Source organism: Carcharodon carcharias, chromosome 23, assembly GCF_017639515.1.
Source record: "Carcharodon carcharias isolate sCarCar2 chromosome 23, sCarCar2.pri, whole genome shotgun sequence".
NCBI lineage: Eukaryota > Metazoa > Chordata > Chondrichthyes > Lamniformes > Lamnidae > Carcharodon > Carcharodon carcharias.
This window is the reverse complement of record NC_054489.1, coordinates 22214719-22232867: the sequence shown is the minus strand read 5'-3', so window position 1 is coordinate 22232867 and position 18149 is coordinate 22214719. Positions and strand designations below refer to the sequence as shown.

Sequence of the window (18149 nt, the reverse complement as noted above, 5' to 3'; positions counted from 1 at the left end):
AATTTACCACACCTCACCACAAGCACTAGACTAGAGTTTCTGTTGGGAGGAAATTAATGGTGTGACTCTGTGAGACCAAAGTGGCATAAAGTATTTGTCCTTTCAAAGACCTTACTTGCAAAGTAATATCTTCTGTTTTCTCCCCATTCACGGTATTGGCTTTTCAATTGATCTGATCAGTCAGCCCAGTGAATACGCGTTGTTTGATAATCCTCCACTACAAATCGGACTAGGACTTCTCTAGTGGAGTGTGTCTAAGTATCCCCTCAATTTGACTTAGAAATTCCTGGAAGCCATGAAAATATTGGAGAAAGAAAGGAAAGTGTTGTTTAGCACGTTGAAAAGTCTCAAAGTGCTTTACAAAATTTAATACTTTGAGTATGATTATCAGTGCTCTGTAGAGAGCAGAGTTCAGTACAGAGCAAAGTAATTGTAGTTACCTGAGCAGCTTTTCATGGAATGTGTCAGATTCTAAGTGACTCTGAGTGATAGTAAATAATTTGTTCTAACAGCCATTGATCATACAATAATTTAGTGCCATTAAGTTATCATTCCTGATTTTTGAAATGATTTACAACAGACAGAAATATTTTTTTTATATTTAAAATGCATTTCATGAAGTCAATTTGGAAATTTAAATAGGAGAAGAATCAAAACATTATAACAACAGTCAAGGTATATACATATTTTTGAAAAAATCTCTGGGTTCTTTGTGTCTGGGGGACGAAGGCAGCCTTCTCCCTGGGGAGAATTTTCTCCCTATTGGACAGGCCATCGGGACCAGGTGCGGAGCCGATTGCCGCTCGCAATCGTCTCCGCGCCGCCATTTTACATGGGCGGGCCATTTAAGGCCCACCCAGTATGACACGTGCCCTCAGCACTATCTGTGCGGGCGGTGGGGAAGAGGGAGATTCGGAGGCTGCGCTCTTTCCCGCGAAAGAGCACAGAAATTTTTCCCTGAGGCACACAGAGGTGCCTCGGGGAGATTAAGTTCATAGTGAAATATTTAAATAAAGGTAAAAACTATTTAGACATGTTCCCCGCCCCCCACCCCCACACACACACCATTTAACAGTGTCACATGAGCTTGGACATGCTTACGAAATGTGAATAAATTATTTTTGGATTTTATTAAACCTTCAGGAAACCTCATCCCTGAAAAAAGTGAAGGCCTTAAGGTTGGACGGCAGCGTTGATAATTACTTTAATTGGCTTTTTAATGGGCTTAATATGCCTTTGACAGTTCGGTGGGCATGCAGCCACCACTGGCGTGCGCCCGCCAAGCGAAAAATATCAATGACACGCGGTGATGTCGGGACGCACGCCCGATATCTCCGTGTGTCATTTTACACGTTGGCGTGAAAATTCTCCCCCCCTGTGTATGAGGGTGCATGGTGGGGTTGGTAGAAGGGGTCTGCAGGACTTCAGAAAGGGCACCCAGACTGCCTGGCACTTCTGGTTGCTAGAGTTATGCATTTATACATCTCAGGCAGCCCTCACATCTCTGGGGACAGGATGAGTAGACAAGGGTTTCGGCTGATTTCATTTTTGGTAAAACCCTTTGTGGTATCTCATACCACTGCCAGAGTGGGGGAATCTGAGGGAAGAACCAGAAAATTTGCACCAGTCACATCCTCGTCAGCATTCATCCAATAGAGAGTCATGCTGTGTATGATAGGTCGGGTGTATGAATCTGGCTTGGCTGTCTTGCCTTTTGCTACAACTGCCAATTGTGCTGTTTTCCCCCCCAAATGTTCCTCCATTATGCTGCTTTTATTTAGAGCCTAGGTTAGTTTTGAGGTTCGCTGTGGAATCTGTTATTGCGATTACCGTGAACAGAGAAACGGCTTTGTGTAACCTTTGAGGTGCGGGTATATAGTGGTAAGTGGCCAGTTGCCACTAGGGTTTCTAGAACATCCTGGCACCCTGGAAAGAATCTGTGATCTGGAGGTAGCTGAATAAAGAAAGAACTTTAACTCCTTATCACATCTCAAAGACATCATAGAAATAGTTATTTGTAATTGTTAAGTAAGTAAACACAGGGTCCCATAAATAGCAACCAAATTAATGAATAGCTAAACATTTTTTTGGTGGCTGAAGGACAAATGTGAGCGAAGACAGAGGACCTCTTCTCTTCTTGACAGTGCCATGAGATTCTTGTGCCCACTTGGAACAGGAGGATGGGGCCTTAGCTTAACACCCGATTGAAGGTCTGACAATACAGCATTGCTTCAGTGCTGCATGGAAAATTGAGCTTAGATTCTGTGCTGAAATGGAGTTTAAACCTGTAACCTTCTCAGTTGAATTTAAGGGGGCTGCTACATCTGAACCCGAGGTAAAGTTTGTTGGGTGTGAGTTGAGGCTGTAGTTTGCACATGCCTTGCAGTTCTTGGAACTTCTCGGGCAAGGAACAACAGTTTCTGGTGCTGAATCCATCCTGCACAGCATGCGTGATGCTACATTATAAAGGGGAAGGTGAAAAAAAATCACATTAGGGACCAAAACATGAGTGTAAATCTTTCATTAAAAGACGAATGCCTTGATAACAAAAGAAAATAAAAAAATGACCTGTTCTGCTCTATTTTCTGTGGAAAGCTGTGCGAGGAGAGTTTGGCTCAGCAATCACAGGTAAAGTTACACACGAATTCACAATCAGAGCTGGACTGTTAAAAGCCCAGTGATTACTCATGAACCTTAGAAGAACATTACCAAGAATAGGAAGGTGGAGTGGGCAGTGAGGGTGTGTTACAGAGTCCTATGATTGTGTCTGCAACTGCCAAGTCATTTAGTTTCTAATTTTGGTGATATAACCTCTTTTTATTTTATTTCTCTGTGCAACAAATTCTCATATTTGCACAATTCTGTAATCAAGCATCCCAATCATTCAGCCGTTAATTACCATGACAACAGAAAATAAGAGCATGCAGATTACTGTGCTACTCACTTGGATGTGTGCCACTTTTTTTTTCCTGTCCTGGTTCTGTAATGACTTTCCCGGTGTGTATACCTAAAATTTTCATCCCTATGGTTACAAATCTCGCGCACATTGTCAAGTATTGTGAATTGAGAGTTTTTGGAACTTAAGTGGCCAAGTATTTGATTGCCAGCTGGAAGGTATTCCGAGTCCTCTAGCTGGTATTCTCTTGTCTTGGTTGGCTAAACTGCTGAATGGAGCACTTCACAGCTATGCAGAGTAAGTATATCTAAACCCAATTAGCATGTCTCAAATCGTACCACTTATTAAGCAAACATGGATCAATGTTGTTGGCAACTATGGAAACCTCGAGCTTGAATTCTCTTCCCTTCTGTATGATTGGTAGCAACAAGTGGGCCAGTCTGTAGAAAACAAGATTAAAAAAATTTTGAAATGTGTTATTTTTAAGTTTGGCTTTCTGTCACCAGGCTCTTACCGTCCGTCCCATGAGAAGATGCTGAAGTTTTACAGTTACTACAAGCAGGCAACTGTAGGCTCTTGTAGCATTAGCAGGCCTGGCTTTTGGGATCCTGTCGGACGTATAAAATGGTAACCTTTAAATTCTCTTATGTTTGAAGTGAGGGTGAAGGTACTAAGATGAGTTATCTTGCCAGAGATATTAGCTTACTGTATTTAGTATGGAGACCCTGAGCTTGTCAGTAAATGCAGCCATCGGCATTTTCTTGCAAAAACAGAATTACCTGGAAAAACTCAGCAGGTCTGGCAGCATCGGCGGAGAAGAAAAGAGTTGAGGTTACGAGTCCTCATTTGTTGAAGGGTCATGAGGACTCGAAACGTTAACTCTTTTCTTCTCCGCCGATGCTGCCAGACCTGCTGAGTTTTTCCAGTTAATTCTGTTTGTGTTTTGGATTTCCAGCATCCGCAGTTTTTTGATTTTATCTTGGCATTTTCTTGCACTTGTTGATCATTTTTTAAGGTGCTAAATAATACTCACTGACACTGTTAAGAGTATTAAGTACAGGAGATGGTGGCACAGTGGTAATATCACTGGACTAGTATTCTAGAGGTCTAGGCTAATGCTCTGTGGACATGGGTTCAAATCCCATCTTAGCACCTGGTGGAATTTGAATTCAATTAATAAAATCTAGAATTGAAAGCTAATCTCAGTAATGGTGATCATAAAACTATCATTTTTTTGTTGTAAAAACCCACTTGGTTCACTAATGTCCTTTAGGGAAGCAAATCTGCAATCCTTGCCTCATCTGTCCTGTGACTCCAGATCCACAGCAGTGCAGTTGACTCTTAATTGCCCTCTGAAATGGCCTAGCAGGCCACTCAGTTCAAAGGCAATTAGGTAGGGATGGGCAACAAATCCTGACCTTGTCGGCAATGCTGACATCCCATCAAAGAATTAAACAAAAACTCGGAAGTTATCCTTAACCTAGTTTAGATAAATATGTTTTGTGATTGGCTGGATGTCTGATGTGCATGGGATCCCATCAGCATGTTTAAAACCCCCTGAGAAATCTCCATGAGTAAAACTCACCTAATACAAAGTGCACAATCTCTTTCCAGACGGACACATCCCGCTTACCTAAACCGAGACAGTTTAGGTGCTGGCTGGCAAACTCAAGGCATGGTTAATTGATTACATTTCATTATTGTGCACATCATGGGTGCTTTCCTCATCACTTTACTAAGTTGTAAAAGACACTAAACAAGAAAAAGCCATTAAACCCATCAGGTGTGTTCCTCTGAAAGACGACTGTAAACTGTATTGTTCAGAATTCTGTCCAATCCATTTAAGCTCCTGAGAAAGGCCTAAATGTTCCTCCTGTCCTAGGCCCAAACACAAGTCAAACAAAACTCAATACTTATCTAACCTTGCATCCTAAATCATTTATCCTTGACTGGTTCCTTTTCTTGATGTGACAATATAAATCCAAGGGTCTGATTTGACAAATCCAATTTGTCATCTGGCAGTGAAGATTTTTTTTGAAGTAAATGATTCTTCACATTTGATCTTAATTTTCACCTCCAACACGAAAGAGTAAATCACGACAGTTGAATTTTCATATACTAGCTGCGATAAATATGGCAACCTAACCTGCCATTGATAGACCAGTCACATGGCATGACCAGGGTTAACTTATATTGAGATCTAAGGGCACTCTTTAGCTAGAAGCTCATGCCTGTGCTGAGATGAATGGACAATCAGGATATTTCACTCATCTGGTTAAAAATAAAGGGGATGGTTGAAAGCTGGATTATTCTTGTTATTTTCCTTATCTTGCACAACTCATGAAACAGCAAAGCAACGGCTTCAAATCGTTTCGGGGCATGACACGCTGTTATCAACTTCTACTTCCAGCAACTTACAGGCCAAAGAATTTTGAGCAGAAGGTTGAGGGAAAAAGTCTAACCAATGGGGGTGGGCGTGTCACGAGATGCCACACTCAGGCAAACTCCAGGCCATTGTCTTTTAGACATTTGAATTTAAAGGAGCCCGAGGTCCCAAACTTGCTGCAAGTGAACACCTGCGGCACCCTCCACTCACCCACCACCACCTGTGCCTTTTTCTGAGTTGGCCCCAGGAGAGAAGGCTGCTCACTTCATCCCTGCATGTCACCTCCTGCCTATTTCCCTTGTGATTGGGGGTCCTGATGATTCTTGTTTACAGCCATCCGGTCATGAACATAGACTGAAACAGCCAACCTCAAATAATCCATCCTCTAAGCCCCCTCACCGTTTCCAGTAAATTTCAGAAATTGTGTTGTTCCCTATATATACGTTTAACAAACTGACCATTAATTGTGCACTTATGTGCTAGATTTTACAATAGTTGTTTCTACAAGCGGCTGTCCAAATTCACGTGAATGTAGTTATAGGAATTATTAATCAAAATGTTTTATTCATTAATTATAATGCACATATGCATCATGGGAACTGGGGTTCCAGCAACAAATTCTGAAATGGTCTATATTTTGTTATCCTCCATGTTATGAGAATAATGGCCAGAATATAATGCTTGTCGGGCAGGCACATGCCCAACCCAATCGAGCTTAAAATGACCTGCGATGATGTCTGGGCGAGCATCCCGATGTCATCACCCACTTGCGCAATATTTCAGTCAGGGGGTGCGCACTGGAATCAGCAGCGCGCCCGCCGACAATTAATAAGCCTATTAAGGTCATTAAAGTTATAATTGAAAGAAAGTTTTCATTGCCCCCCCCCCAGCCCCCCCCAATCTTACGGTTGGCAGGCAAGGGCCTTTGAATTTTTTAGGAAACCTCATTCACGGGCGGGATGAGGTTTCCAACAGCAAATAAAAATAAAAACTTTAACGTGTCATTAATAACATGTCCCTGCTCATGTAACAGAGTCATTAAAATCAAAACTGTTCAGCTCCCTGAGGCAGCTCTGTGCCTCAGGGAGCTTCTCCAGCGCACACACGTGGGCATGTGCAAACTTCCGCTCTCACCCTCCTCCACCCCCACAGGCAGCACTGTGCGCTGCCGCGGGTGTTTCACGCTGGGCGGGCCTTAATTGGCCCAAATCGCTGTCCGGCCCCGATCGTGGGCGTGGTTAGCCTCCCAACTGCCCCCGCCGAGCCCCCCCCCCCCCAATGAGGGAAAATCCTCCCCAGTGAGTCAAACTCCTGGAATTTCCTTCTTACCAGCACTGTGGGTGTACCCACACCGCAGGGACTGCAGTGGTTTAAGAAGACGGCTCACCAAACAAAACCCAAGAATACTTGTCAAAGGCAATCAGAGATGGACACCAAATGCTGGCCTAGCCAGCGACGCTTATGTTCCATGAATGAATAAATAAAAATAGGCACTAACCTTTGGAGCAGGAATTCTGTAAGGAAGTATAAGGTTACGCCAGAGGATACAACCAGTCCACGTTGACCTCATCCTAACTAGACTGCATTGCAGGAAAGAAAAGGTTAAAAAGCTTATTCGTAATTATTTTAAAAAGCAACAATATATGTCTCAAAAATACAGTAGCTCATGGTGTAGTTTATAGTGCTTTTTTTTGAACAAAACAAAACTGTCTTAACATTGAATTAAGTAACAATTTTGTAGCGGATTAAATATTGTGATCTGCGTCACTTAAAAAGACTGAAAAAATCTTAGTGGTTTAGTGATCCCCTTTAAAATCTACTTTATACGAAAGTACAATCAGGTTGCTTTGCAGTGAGGGTGCCAGTTTTATAATGAGCTGCTTTAGCTACATTTGAGTATGTTTGAAATGGGTGATGTCATTGTCAGCTATTTATTCACTCTGCTAGTAGGGGATCACTGTTAATGTGATTTGATGTGAACTGGGTAGAATAAGCACTCACTGGAAATGAACAGATGTGTGTTTGTTGCCTTCTGCAGGGACGCATGGAAAGCTCTGGGGAACTTGTCAAAAAAAGACGCCATGATGACTTACGTCGAAGAGATAAAGCAAACAGCACAGGAGGTAGTTTCTTGTGTGGCTAATATCCACAACATCAGAGTGCAATAAAACAGGACTGTTTAATTGATAGGCCCTCATCATGTTCCATTTCCAAGAAAGAAGCATTAGTTCACATTTTATTTTAACTTGTTTACTGGCCTACCCCTGTAGCCTTTGAAGAAGGAATTTGAATACTGAACATTGCTAAAACTGGCACAGAGGTAGAAAAGGCTGGTACCCTGAGGTGCTGTGGAAGGATCTGAGTTTGCACTAACACAGTTTTGCCACTCAGCCTTATCTGTGCCAGTGGGAAGGTGCCCAGACTTTTCAGAGAGAAGGAGCCATTGCAGGAAGTTGTCCAGAGTGCTTTCACACCCCCTGGTGGCTGAATGAAGAGTAATTATATATCCTGTCAATTGAGAATTGCAGAGATCGATCAGCAGAGAAAACAAAGCCTAAAGCAGAACTCATTTCAGTTGCTGTTAAAAAAAATTGAGATCCGCCTACATCATAAGGGCTCAAACACTTTACACTCTGAATACTTGCTTTAGCCAGAGGCACTTAAATGTCTGTGGAACTACAAATGACCTAAATTATTGAAAAGAGGAAACATTTGCAATGCTATTAAACTGTAATGTAAAGTTGAATAACAAACGGATAAGTTAATGTGAGAAAATGTTGAATTTGTTTCGTGTGTAACACTTTTGTGGAAGATGCAGGGTCTTGCCTGGCTAAATTGGGCAACTGAACATTTGGTAGGATTGAGGAACCTTTATTCTTGTCTGACCCACTCCACATCATTATAGCCCAGCAGTTGGCAGGTTTGGCAGGACGATACAGTATTGTAATTATCAGCATCACCTCACATAAAATCAATTATAGTTGGAGGGCGATGTTGTGACTTAGAAATAATGTTAATGACATAGCACAATAGGTGTTAAATTCGAGGGCGCCGAAAATGGGGATGGGGATCACGATGCACAGTTAACCCATGTCCATTGATTGAATTGCAGGCAGCATTCCAACTTTGTGCTGCCTGCTCATTAAAATGATTTCTGCATGCAACCAGCACTAACCGCAATCTTCATTGACTGCACACATCGGTAGGGAGTCCCAGAACTGTAACTTTCTAGTCCAGGCTTGTCCAAACTGTGGCCTGCAGGCCGGATTGTGGCCTGCGAGGCCCCTCTGTATGACTCCCTGTGCGATTGTTCAAAATACCAGTAAGACGGGACAGTGAGGTTGAAGATTTCTGCAGGGGGACTGCTTCTCCAACCACAGACATTTCCTCTCCCATGTTTGCTGCGGCGCGCTCGTGAGTATTTTTGTCTTAGCAAAACTGGAGCGTTGAACACCCATCCATATGGATTACTGACATTTTTACTGTAAATGTCCAATCCAGATACCTGACTGTTTATTTACTGTTATTGCCCATCCAAACACAGGATTGATGATTCTTATAGGGCAGGATTTTGACCTCGGCAAGCGGGCACAGTTGGCGGGCTCGGAAGCGGCCGCGAAATGGGCCACCGCCCCGATGGGCCCTCCAACTGCCATTTCACGCTGGCTAGCCAACGGCCAGCCAACGTGAAAGGCGCAGTGAAACCAGTAGTGAAAGGGCTGGAGGAGGGCAAGCGCTGAAGTCAGTGCGGGTGAGTAAGGAAAGCTTCTTGAAGCAGAGAGCTGTCTCAGGGAGGCTGACAAATTTAAAAGCAATAAAAACATAATGTAAAACCCAGAAACAATGTCTGCGCATCAGAATGAGTCATCTCAACTTAAGGATGTTGAAAATTATGTCCACGCATTTTTATCTTTTTTTTTAATTAAGCACGGAAATCTCATCCCGCCCTTGGATCAGGTTTCCTCAAAAAAGCAAAGGCCGATTTGCCTGCCCGCCAACCATAACGTTGGATGGGCAGCGGTAAAACTCCACTAATTGAAACTGTAACAGCCTTACTAGGCCTCTTAATTGTCGGCAACATGGTGCCGACTCTCGCGCACAACCGCTGACTGAAATATCACACGAATGCATGTTGACATCAGGACGCTCACCCAACTTCATCGCTCATTATTTTATGCTCCAGGGTGTCGGTCAAAATCCTGCCCATAATGTTAATTTTGAGTTTGAGTGTGTGTGAGAGAGGCTAATGTGTGTGAAAGGGAGGTGTGTGTGTGAGAGGGATGAACGTGTGTGTGTGAGAAAGAGAGGGAGAGGGGTGAGTGAGTGTCTATGAGAGAAGGGTGAGTGTGTGTGGGGGGGGACAAGTGTGTGTGTGTGTGCGTGTGTGAGAGAAACAGAGGAGTGAGAGGGAGCGGAGTGTGTGTGTCTGGCTCACTCCCAGTCTCAGGGCTCCCACTCACCCTTATCTCCACACACCAGCACGCACTCCCACAGTCACACACACACTCTCGCCCTATCCTCCTCACAATCAATTACATGGCCAACTTTTTGTTGTCTGCAAATTTCTTGATCAATCCTTGTACATTTATGTCCAAATTGTTAATCTATACTACAAAAAGCAGGGGACACTCTAATGGTTGTCTATTTTTATTACTCTTTTCTTATTATCAATTTATTGTTTCGATTTGGTTTTTGCTCAGTAAGTTGTTTCTTTTCAGAGATCACAATTTTTTTTTGCAATTTATGTTTATTGTTGTGCCAAATCTTATCTTTCTGAAACTTGCTCATCAGCCCCCTGAGTGTGAGGAAAATTGAAATGTGGCCCCCTCCCATGCGAAAACGTTGGACAAGCCTGTCCTCGTACCACCTGAAGCTAGCCTGCTCTGCTTAAAGGGGAGATGCTTCGTGACTGGAGCAGGTGCTGGAAGCTGTGTAGGAAATGAATGTCCTGGGAAACAGTGAGGAATGACACAGCTGGGCAGAGAGCGGGCTTCAAGATCGTCAAACGCTGGGTATCCACACTGGAGGCAGGAGGCCCTTCAGACACACAGGCAGTGGGGGCAGATATCTGTGGAGATCAGTGCCAGGAGTTAAACCCCAGTGACCTGGATGCAGTGTCGCAAGAATCATAGAAAGTTTAAGGCACTTATGCAGGCCACTTGGCCCATCGTGTCTGTACTGCTGAAGAAAAAGAGCCACCCAGCCTAATCCCACTTTCCAGCACTTGGTCCATAGCCCCGCATAGCTACGGCATTTCAGGTGTACATCCAGGTACCTTCTAAATGTGATGAGGTTTTCTACCTCTACGACCCTTTCAGGCAGTAAGTTCCACCCACTGGGTGAAAAAGATTTTCCTCATCTCCCCTCTGATCCTTCTACCAATCACTTTAAATCTATGCCCCCCTAGTCATTAACTTCTCTGCTAAGGTAAAGAGGCCCTTCCCATCCACTCTGTCCAGGCCCCCTCACAATTTTGTACATTTCAAACAAATCTCCCCTCAGCATCCTCTGTTCCAAGGGAAACAACCCCTGCCTATCCAATCTTTCCTCATAGTTGCAATTTTCCAGTCCTGGCAACATGCTCATAAATCTCCTCTGTACCCTCTCTAATGCAATTACATCCTTTCTGTAATGAGGTGACCAGAACTGCACACAGTACTCAAATCGTGGCCACACTAATATTTTATATAGTTCCAGCATAACCTCCCTGCTCTTATATTCTATGCCTCAACTAGTAAAGGAAAGGATTCCAGATGCCTTCTTAACCACTTTATCGACCTGTCCTGCGTGTTCAGGGATCTGTGAACATTCACTCCAAGGTCCCTCATTTCCTCTACACCTCTCAGTATTCTCCCATTTATTGTGTTTTCCTTTGCCTTGTTTGATCTCCCTAAAAGCATCATCTCACACTTCTCTCGGCTGAATTCCATTTGCCACTTTTCTACCCACCTGACCAGTCCATTGATATCTTCCTGCAGGCTACAGCTTCCCTCCTCACAACCAACTACACAGCCAATTTTTGTGTCGTCTGCAAATTTCTTGATCACTCCCCGTACGTTTATGTCCATATTGTTAATATATACCACAAAAAGCAGGAGACATTCTAATGGTCGTCTATTTTTATTGCTCTTTTCTTATTATCAATTTATTGTTTCAATTTTTTTTTGCTCAGTAAGTTGTTTCTTTTCATACATCACAATTTTGTTTTTACAATTCATGATTGCTGTTGTGCCAAATCTTATCTTTCTGAAACTTGCTCATCAGCCCCCTGAGTGTGAGGAAAATTGAAATGTGGCCCCCTCCCATGCGAAAACGTTGGACAAGCCTGTCCTCGTACCACCTGAAGCTAGCCTGCTCTGCTTAAAGGGGAGATGCTTCGTGACTGGGGCAGGTGCTGGAAGCTGTGTAGGAAATGAATGTCCTGGGAAACAGTGAGGAATGACACAGCTGGGCAGAGAGCGGGCTTCAAGATCGTCAAACGCTGGGTATCCACACTGGAGGCAGGAGGCCCTTCAGACACACAGGCAGTGGGGGCAGATATCTGTGGAGATCAGGGCAAGGAGTTAAACCCCAATGACCTGGATGCAGTGTCGCAAGAATCATAGAAAGTTTAAGGCACTTATGGAGGCCACTTGGCCCATCGTGTCTGCACTGCTGAAGAAAAAGAGCCACCCAGCTTAATCCCACTTTCCAGCATTTGGTCCATAGCCCCGCACAGCTACGGCATTTCAGGTGTACATCCAGGCACCTTTTAAATGTGATGAGGTTTTCTACCTCTACCACCCTTTCAGGCAGTAAGTTCCACCCACTGGGTGAAAAAGATTTTCCTCATCTTCCCTCTGATCCTTCTACCAATCATTTTAAATCTATGCCCCACCTAGTCATTAACTTCTCTGCTAAGGTAAAGAGGCTCTTCCCATCTACTCTGTCCAGGCCCCCTCACAATTTTGTACATCTCAATCAAATCTCCCCTCAGCATCCTCTGTTCCAACCGAAACAACCCAGCCTATCCAATAGTTGCAATTTTCCAGTCCTGGCAACATGCTCATAAATCTCCTCTGTACCCTCTCTAAAGCAATTACATCCTTTCTGTAATGAGGTGACCAGAACTGCACACAGTACTCAAATCGTGGCCACACTAATATTTTATGTAGTTCCAGCATAACCTCCCTGCTCTTATATTCTATGCCTCAACTAGTAAAGGAAAGGATTCCAGATGCCTTCTTAACCACCTTATCGGCCTGTCCTGCGTGTTCAGGGATCTGTGAACATTCACTCCAAGGTCCCTCATTTCCTCTACACCTCTCAGTATTCTCCCATTTATTGTGTTTTCCTTTGCCTTGTTTGATCTCCCTAAAAGCATCATCTCACACTTCTCTAGGTTGAATTCCATTTGCCACTTTTCTACCCACCTGACCAGTCCATTGATATCTTCCTGCAGGCTACAGCTTCCCTCCTCACAACCAACTACACAGCCAATTTTTGTGTCGTCTGCAAATTTCTTGATCACTCCCCGTATATTTTTGTCCATATTGTTAATATATACCACAAAAAGCAGGGGACCTAGTACTGAGTCCTATGGAACCCCACTGGAAACAGTCTTCCGGTGGCAAAAACATCCATCAGCAATTACCCTTTGTTTCCTGCCACTCAGCTAATTTTGTATCCAGCTTGCTACATTCCCCTGGATCCCATGGGCTTTTGTTTGACCAGTCTGTCATGTGGGAGCTTGTCAAAAGCCTTGCTAAAATCCATGTAAACGACATCAACTCCATTAACCTCATCAGTCCTTCTTGATACCTCCTCAAAAAATTTAATCAAGTTAGTCAGACGTGACCTCCAATCCTCCGGCACCACACCTGTATCACAGCTGTGGTAGTGGTAGAAGTTCAATGACCTCATACAAGTGGTTAAAGTCATTGAATTCCTTCAATTTATGATCAGAACACAGATATTAAGAGTCTGTGCAACACTTTATAGGCAAAATACCTTCCATGGTATCTCAAATCCTCAATAGTTCCTACCAACAAATTAAGTGTTGTAATTTTCTAATATTGATTAATATAAAGTAGCGTTTGAAAATAGTTTCAAACTGCAGAGCCCTTCAATGTTGTTCTGTTTTTGCAAAGCAGCTGACGAACAATTGCCGAGTGACTGTTGGGTGATACTCTGCTGGCTTTTAAGAGGTCCCCTTTCAAATCCATTCCCCCAGGTTATCGATACGATGTCAGGGACTGGAAGTGCAGAGCAGCAGTTCCATCTGTTTGAGCCACTGTATGAAGTTGTCAAGGACATGCCCAGACCTCCAGGCTTCTCCCTGAAGAAGGTATCAGGTATGAGCAAAAGACAGAGGGGTGGAAGATATTTCTTTGCTAATGGTTAAAAAGTTGGGATGAAGGAAATTGATTTGCTTTCATAGTTTGTTATTGAATGAAGGCAATTCCACCCCAGTTCACTTGCAGCAGAAGAATAAGATTGACCCCTAACCCCTAGATTCTGGTTCTTATAATTAAGCAGTTAGACATTCACAGGAATTGCCCACTAAATAGTGCACTCACGTTGGAGGCATTACACAAATCTATAAACACATTACAGGGTTCCTATTTCAGCTCTGTGTTAAACTAAACCTTTCATTCCCAAAGATTCTTGTGAGTGCAGAAAACCTCCATTTTAGGTGTTCTTTGCACAAGCACCCACCTACCTTACTGCCAGACCTTTCAGCTTTCTTTCAGCATTTGACAGTTCCTGAACTGGAGGACGGTGCATTGTACATGATGGGGAATGTTGCTTGTTTATCATGGAAATTAATTGCATTGAATTACAGAGCCTATACCACAGAAACAGGCCATTCAACCCAACTGATCTACGCTGGGATTGAAACCACACAAGCCTTTTTCCACCCTTTTTCATTTAACCCTAACTGTATATTTGTCTATTTGCTTCTCCCTGAATTGCTAATATAGCTTCCCTTAAATGTATTTATGCTATTCACCTCCAAGTCCTCCTTGTGATAGCAAATTCCACATTCTAACCATTCTGTTGTGAAGAAGCTTCTCCTGAGTTCCTGATTGGATTTATTGATGACAATGTTATATTTAGAGGCAGGTCTTGTGGTGCATTGGTAGTGTTCCTAACTCTGGGCCAAAAGCTCTGGGTTCAAGACCCAACCCAAGATTTGATGGCCATTGAAGATGCATTCAGAGCATAGCCCTACAGGTTGATTATCAACCTGCAAATCCCTCCAATGGCAGGTGGTGAGAGTGGGAAACCCCTGCTTGATGATGAGTGACGCCCCTCAAACTATAGCCCCGGCTAGCAATGTGTTACAGGAAGAAATAAGCTATGGAAACAGATGTAAGTGTATGCTTCATCTGCTTCGTGTGCCTTTGAGTGTCGAAAGAGAATCAAGAGAGATCTTTTATTACGTCCTCTGGTTTTGGGCTTCCCTGTTTGTGAAAACATCTTCTGTAGGTCTAAGCTATCAAACCCTTCCATAAACTTAAAGACCTCTATAAGGTTGCCCTCTCAACTTTTTCTTTTCTAGAAAAAATAGGCAGCTTGTTTAGCCTTTCCTGATTAGTATATCCTCTCAGTTCTGCTGTCATCCTTGTGAATCTTCTTTTGCACTTTCCCCATGTCTCTATATCATTTTTTATAATATGGAAGCCTGAAATGTGGTCAGTACTCCAAGGGTTGTCTAACCAAGGTTCGATACAAATTTAACATAACTTCTGTTTTTCAATCCTGTATTTCTGGAAATGAATCCCAGATTCTGATTGGCTTTTTTCATTTCCTCTATTGCTGCTTTGAGTGATTTCATAGAATTGTACAGCTCTGAAAGAGGCCATTCAGCCCATCATGCTTGTGCTGGCTCTTTGAAAGAGCTGTCCAATTTAATCCCACGCCCCAGTTGTTTCCTCATAACCGTGGAAGTTCGCCAGCTTCAAGTACTTGTCCAAATGCCTTTTCAAATCTCCTATTGAATCTGCTTCCACCATCTTTTCAGGCAGTGCTGTCCAGATCTTCACAACTCTCTGAAGAAATTTCTTGTCATTTCTCCTCTACTTGTTTTCCAATTTTATTAACATTATGACCTTTGGTTACCAACCCATTTACCATAGGGAACAATTTGTCCTTATTTTCTCTGTCAAAATCCTTCATAATTTTGAATGCATCTATTAGGTCTCCTCTTAACTTTCTCTGCTCCAAGAAGAACATTTCCAACTTCTTCAATCTCCCCAGATATCTGGTGTCATCCTGGTAAACCTGCTCTGTGGCTCTTTTGGGGACCGTTAGTTCAGTTAGCTAGATGGCTAGCATGTGGACCGGATTAACACCAACAGCATGTTCCAAAACCTCAGCTTTCCAGAACTGTAACAGATCTGGACCTCTGGATTGTTTTTTTATCCTCTAACCTATTTCAACTCCTTGTTATCTAAGCAGTATGGGGGCTCTTTATTCCTAGTGAATAGTACAATGTTTTTGTACTTTTAAATTTGTGTTTAGTTTTCGCTTGCAACCAGGGCAAGTGCATAGGAAACTGTTTCAGACAACTAAAGCACTCCAACAATCAGTAGATGGAAAGCCTGGATGCTGAACGAAAATAATATTTAAAAACTTAGTACTGGTTTGCTTCTATTTAGTTTGGCAACATAATTAAGTGAGGAAAGTCAACAATTGAGAAACAGACATTTAACATTACCTGGCTGTTTCTTGTCAGCATCAAGCACTCCCCAATGCACAGTGCACAGTGAAACTTAAACTCCAGCCTTCAAGGTGTTTCGCCAAGTGCGCCACTCTCCATGCCAGCCATGCTGGTGTCTAATATCGGTTACACTTAAGCAGTTGAGACATAGGGACTCAAACACATACTAGTAGGTTTGCATTCCCTGCACTCAGTCTCTCTTGGAATGCAAACTTACACACTTCATCATGCACACACCAATGGCCAGTTTCCTTCCTGAAAACAAAGCACCCAGTGTTTATGTCCCATTTCATTTGGTCACATTTCCTTCCCCTGCAGCCACTAAGCTGATTGAAGAAAGGACTGGTGAGTAAATGGTTTCATTGGATGCCCTGATATGGTGGTTTACATTTACATTGTTCACTGGGGTGTTCTTGCTTTCTGATACTATGTCAGCAGAGAGGTATAGAATTCTGATAATTTATTAATCACAAAGGATGCTGTATGGAGTCCTTCCAGTATAGTAAATAGTGCGTAATCGCCAGCTCACATTACCAGGAAGCACAACAGCTTACGTACTGTAATTAAATGGAGAAAAAGTTTTGGATGTTTTTCATTGCACATTCTTTTCATTGAATCACTGAGTTGGTGAGCCCATGTTACAATAGATTTTTTTCTATTAAATAATAATCTGCATACTCTTGAATTAAATTCCATTGTGACAAAATATTGCCCTGGATTTTTAGGTGAAAATGTTGAAGCTCCCCTGATGTCGACTCCAGGTATCATGAGGAATGGTATGCTGAAAAACCACAATAGCAGCACGGCCTCAGAGGAGCAGAGTGATGAGGAGCAAGTTGTAGTAACAAACAGTAAGAAGATCTGCTTAACCTTATGCATTTCTCTAAACTAAACAACTATCGAGTATCTGCATAGGTCTGAGGCTTTCTTGGAAAGGATGAGTAAGCGTTAAGGTGGATTGAATCATGGCTAGAGTGTGCACAACTATCTTAGCCAGACCCCCTCCAGCTTTTCTTGCTTCCCAAAGCCTCTCCAGAAAAATCACGTTCACTGTGCCTATAACCCGCTCACGAATTCCTTTCCACTGCTTTTTTATTTACCTTTTGCTTTAATCCGCAAAGAACTTTGAGATATATTTCTGTGCAAGAGAAATACTTCAAAAATGTAAACTACCCCTTTCTAGTCTTTTGCCTTCTTCTTTCCCTCTTCATCTGTTTATCAGTGGGGCTAGCAGTTAATGTTCAGATAACTTTTGAAAAGCACTCCCTCATCCTCCCCTGACACAATAACGCAGATTTGGCAGCTAATGATTGAGTTGTTTGAATTATACATCATGTCGTGTTCAAACACCATGTACTTAGAATAAGGCGCTTTATTTATCTTGGGTCATATTTTCCCTGCTAATTCTAACTAAAAAGTAGCCAAAAGTAAAACATGGTGTAATGTTGGTAGAAAGTGTTAAGGATAATTAACTCCTGGCTTCCAGTTCCCCAAAAATTGATTAATGAACACAGGTTTAAAGAAATGCCTGTTTATTTTACTATTCTATTATTATATTCCATTCCACATATGTTTTTTCAAGATGGAGGTTTTGTTTCACCAAGTAAGGTGAGTCCATAACGCAGCCAAAGAGTATCAACCTGAAAATCCTTCCAACACACGCCAATGGCAGGTATTAAAAGTGGGAGAAATCCCTGGTCAGCCAAGTGATGGAAAGAACGCAGGAGCCTCTGCCATTTCTCCAGACTTCAACATGCATGTAAAAGTGCATGTTGTCACAGCAACTTAGACTTCCTGAGTGAACTGTACCTCACCACCATATGTTGTGCCACTTTAACATGCTATTCATACCTTACCATTGTGCTCCTCTTTATTTGTGCACAACTTCAGGTTGTGCTATTTTTTTCTGAATTGCCTGCAAGTCCATCAGTTTAATTAACATGGACTTTCCTATTTCAGTGCCAAATTGCCATGCCTGTTAACTCCATAACAAGTCTGGAGTCTACCTTCCATCAAAAATCCAGTCGTGATGCTGCATCACAAAGATTACCTATAGAGGGCCTGGTCATAACATGAGCCAATTGTTGATCCATCCTTTAAAAATATTTCACATTACATAGCTGCATTGACAAACACTAATGTATATGCTGGCTTGGTGCCTT

General features: G+C 42.7%; 2 protein-coding genes across 7 annotated transcripts in view; one reads left to right on the top strand and one right to left on the bottom strand.

The window, feature by feature from the left end:
• Window positions 1–18149, bottom strand: part of LOC121269041 (abl interactor 1-like) — a 246053-nt gene that overhangs the window by 78975 nt on the left and 148929 nt on the right. The window contains exon 4 of the mRNA XM_041173443.1: window positions 6781–6862. The gene's annotated coding sequence lies outside the window, so the exon portion shown is untranslated. The remainder of the gene's footprint in view (window positions 1–6780; window positions 6863–18149) is intronic.
• LOC121269040 (acyl-CoA-binding domain-containing protein 5-like) overlaps window positions 1–18149 on the top strand; it is a 152861-nt gene that overhangs the window by 25784 nt on the left and 108928 nt on the right. For 5 of the 6 annotated variants that reach the window (XM_041173440.1, XM_041173439.1, XM_041173437.1 and 2 more), the window contains exons 3-6: window positions 3403–3523; window positions 7321–7405; window positions 13495–13615; window positions 16713–16838. In XM_041173440.1, coding sequence (XP_041029374.1) covers window positions 3403–3523; window positions 7321–7405; window positions 13495–13615; window positions 16713–16838 — 453 coding nt within the window. Of the gene's footprint in view, window positions 1–3402; window positions 3524–7320; window positions 7406–13414; window positions 13616–16712; window positions 16839–18149 lie in introns of all 6 variants that reach the window. The other variant, XM_041173442.1, reaches the window with a different exon arrangement.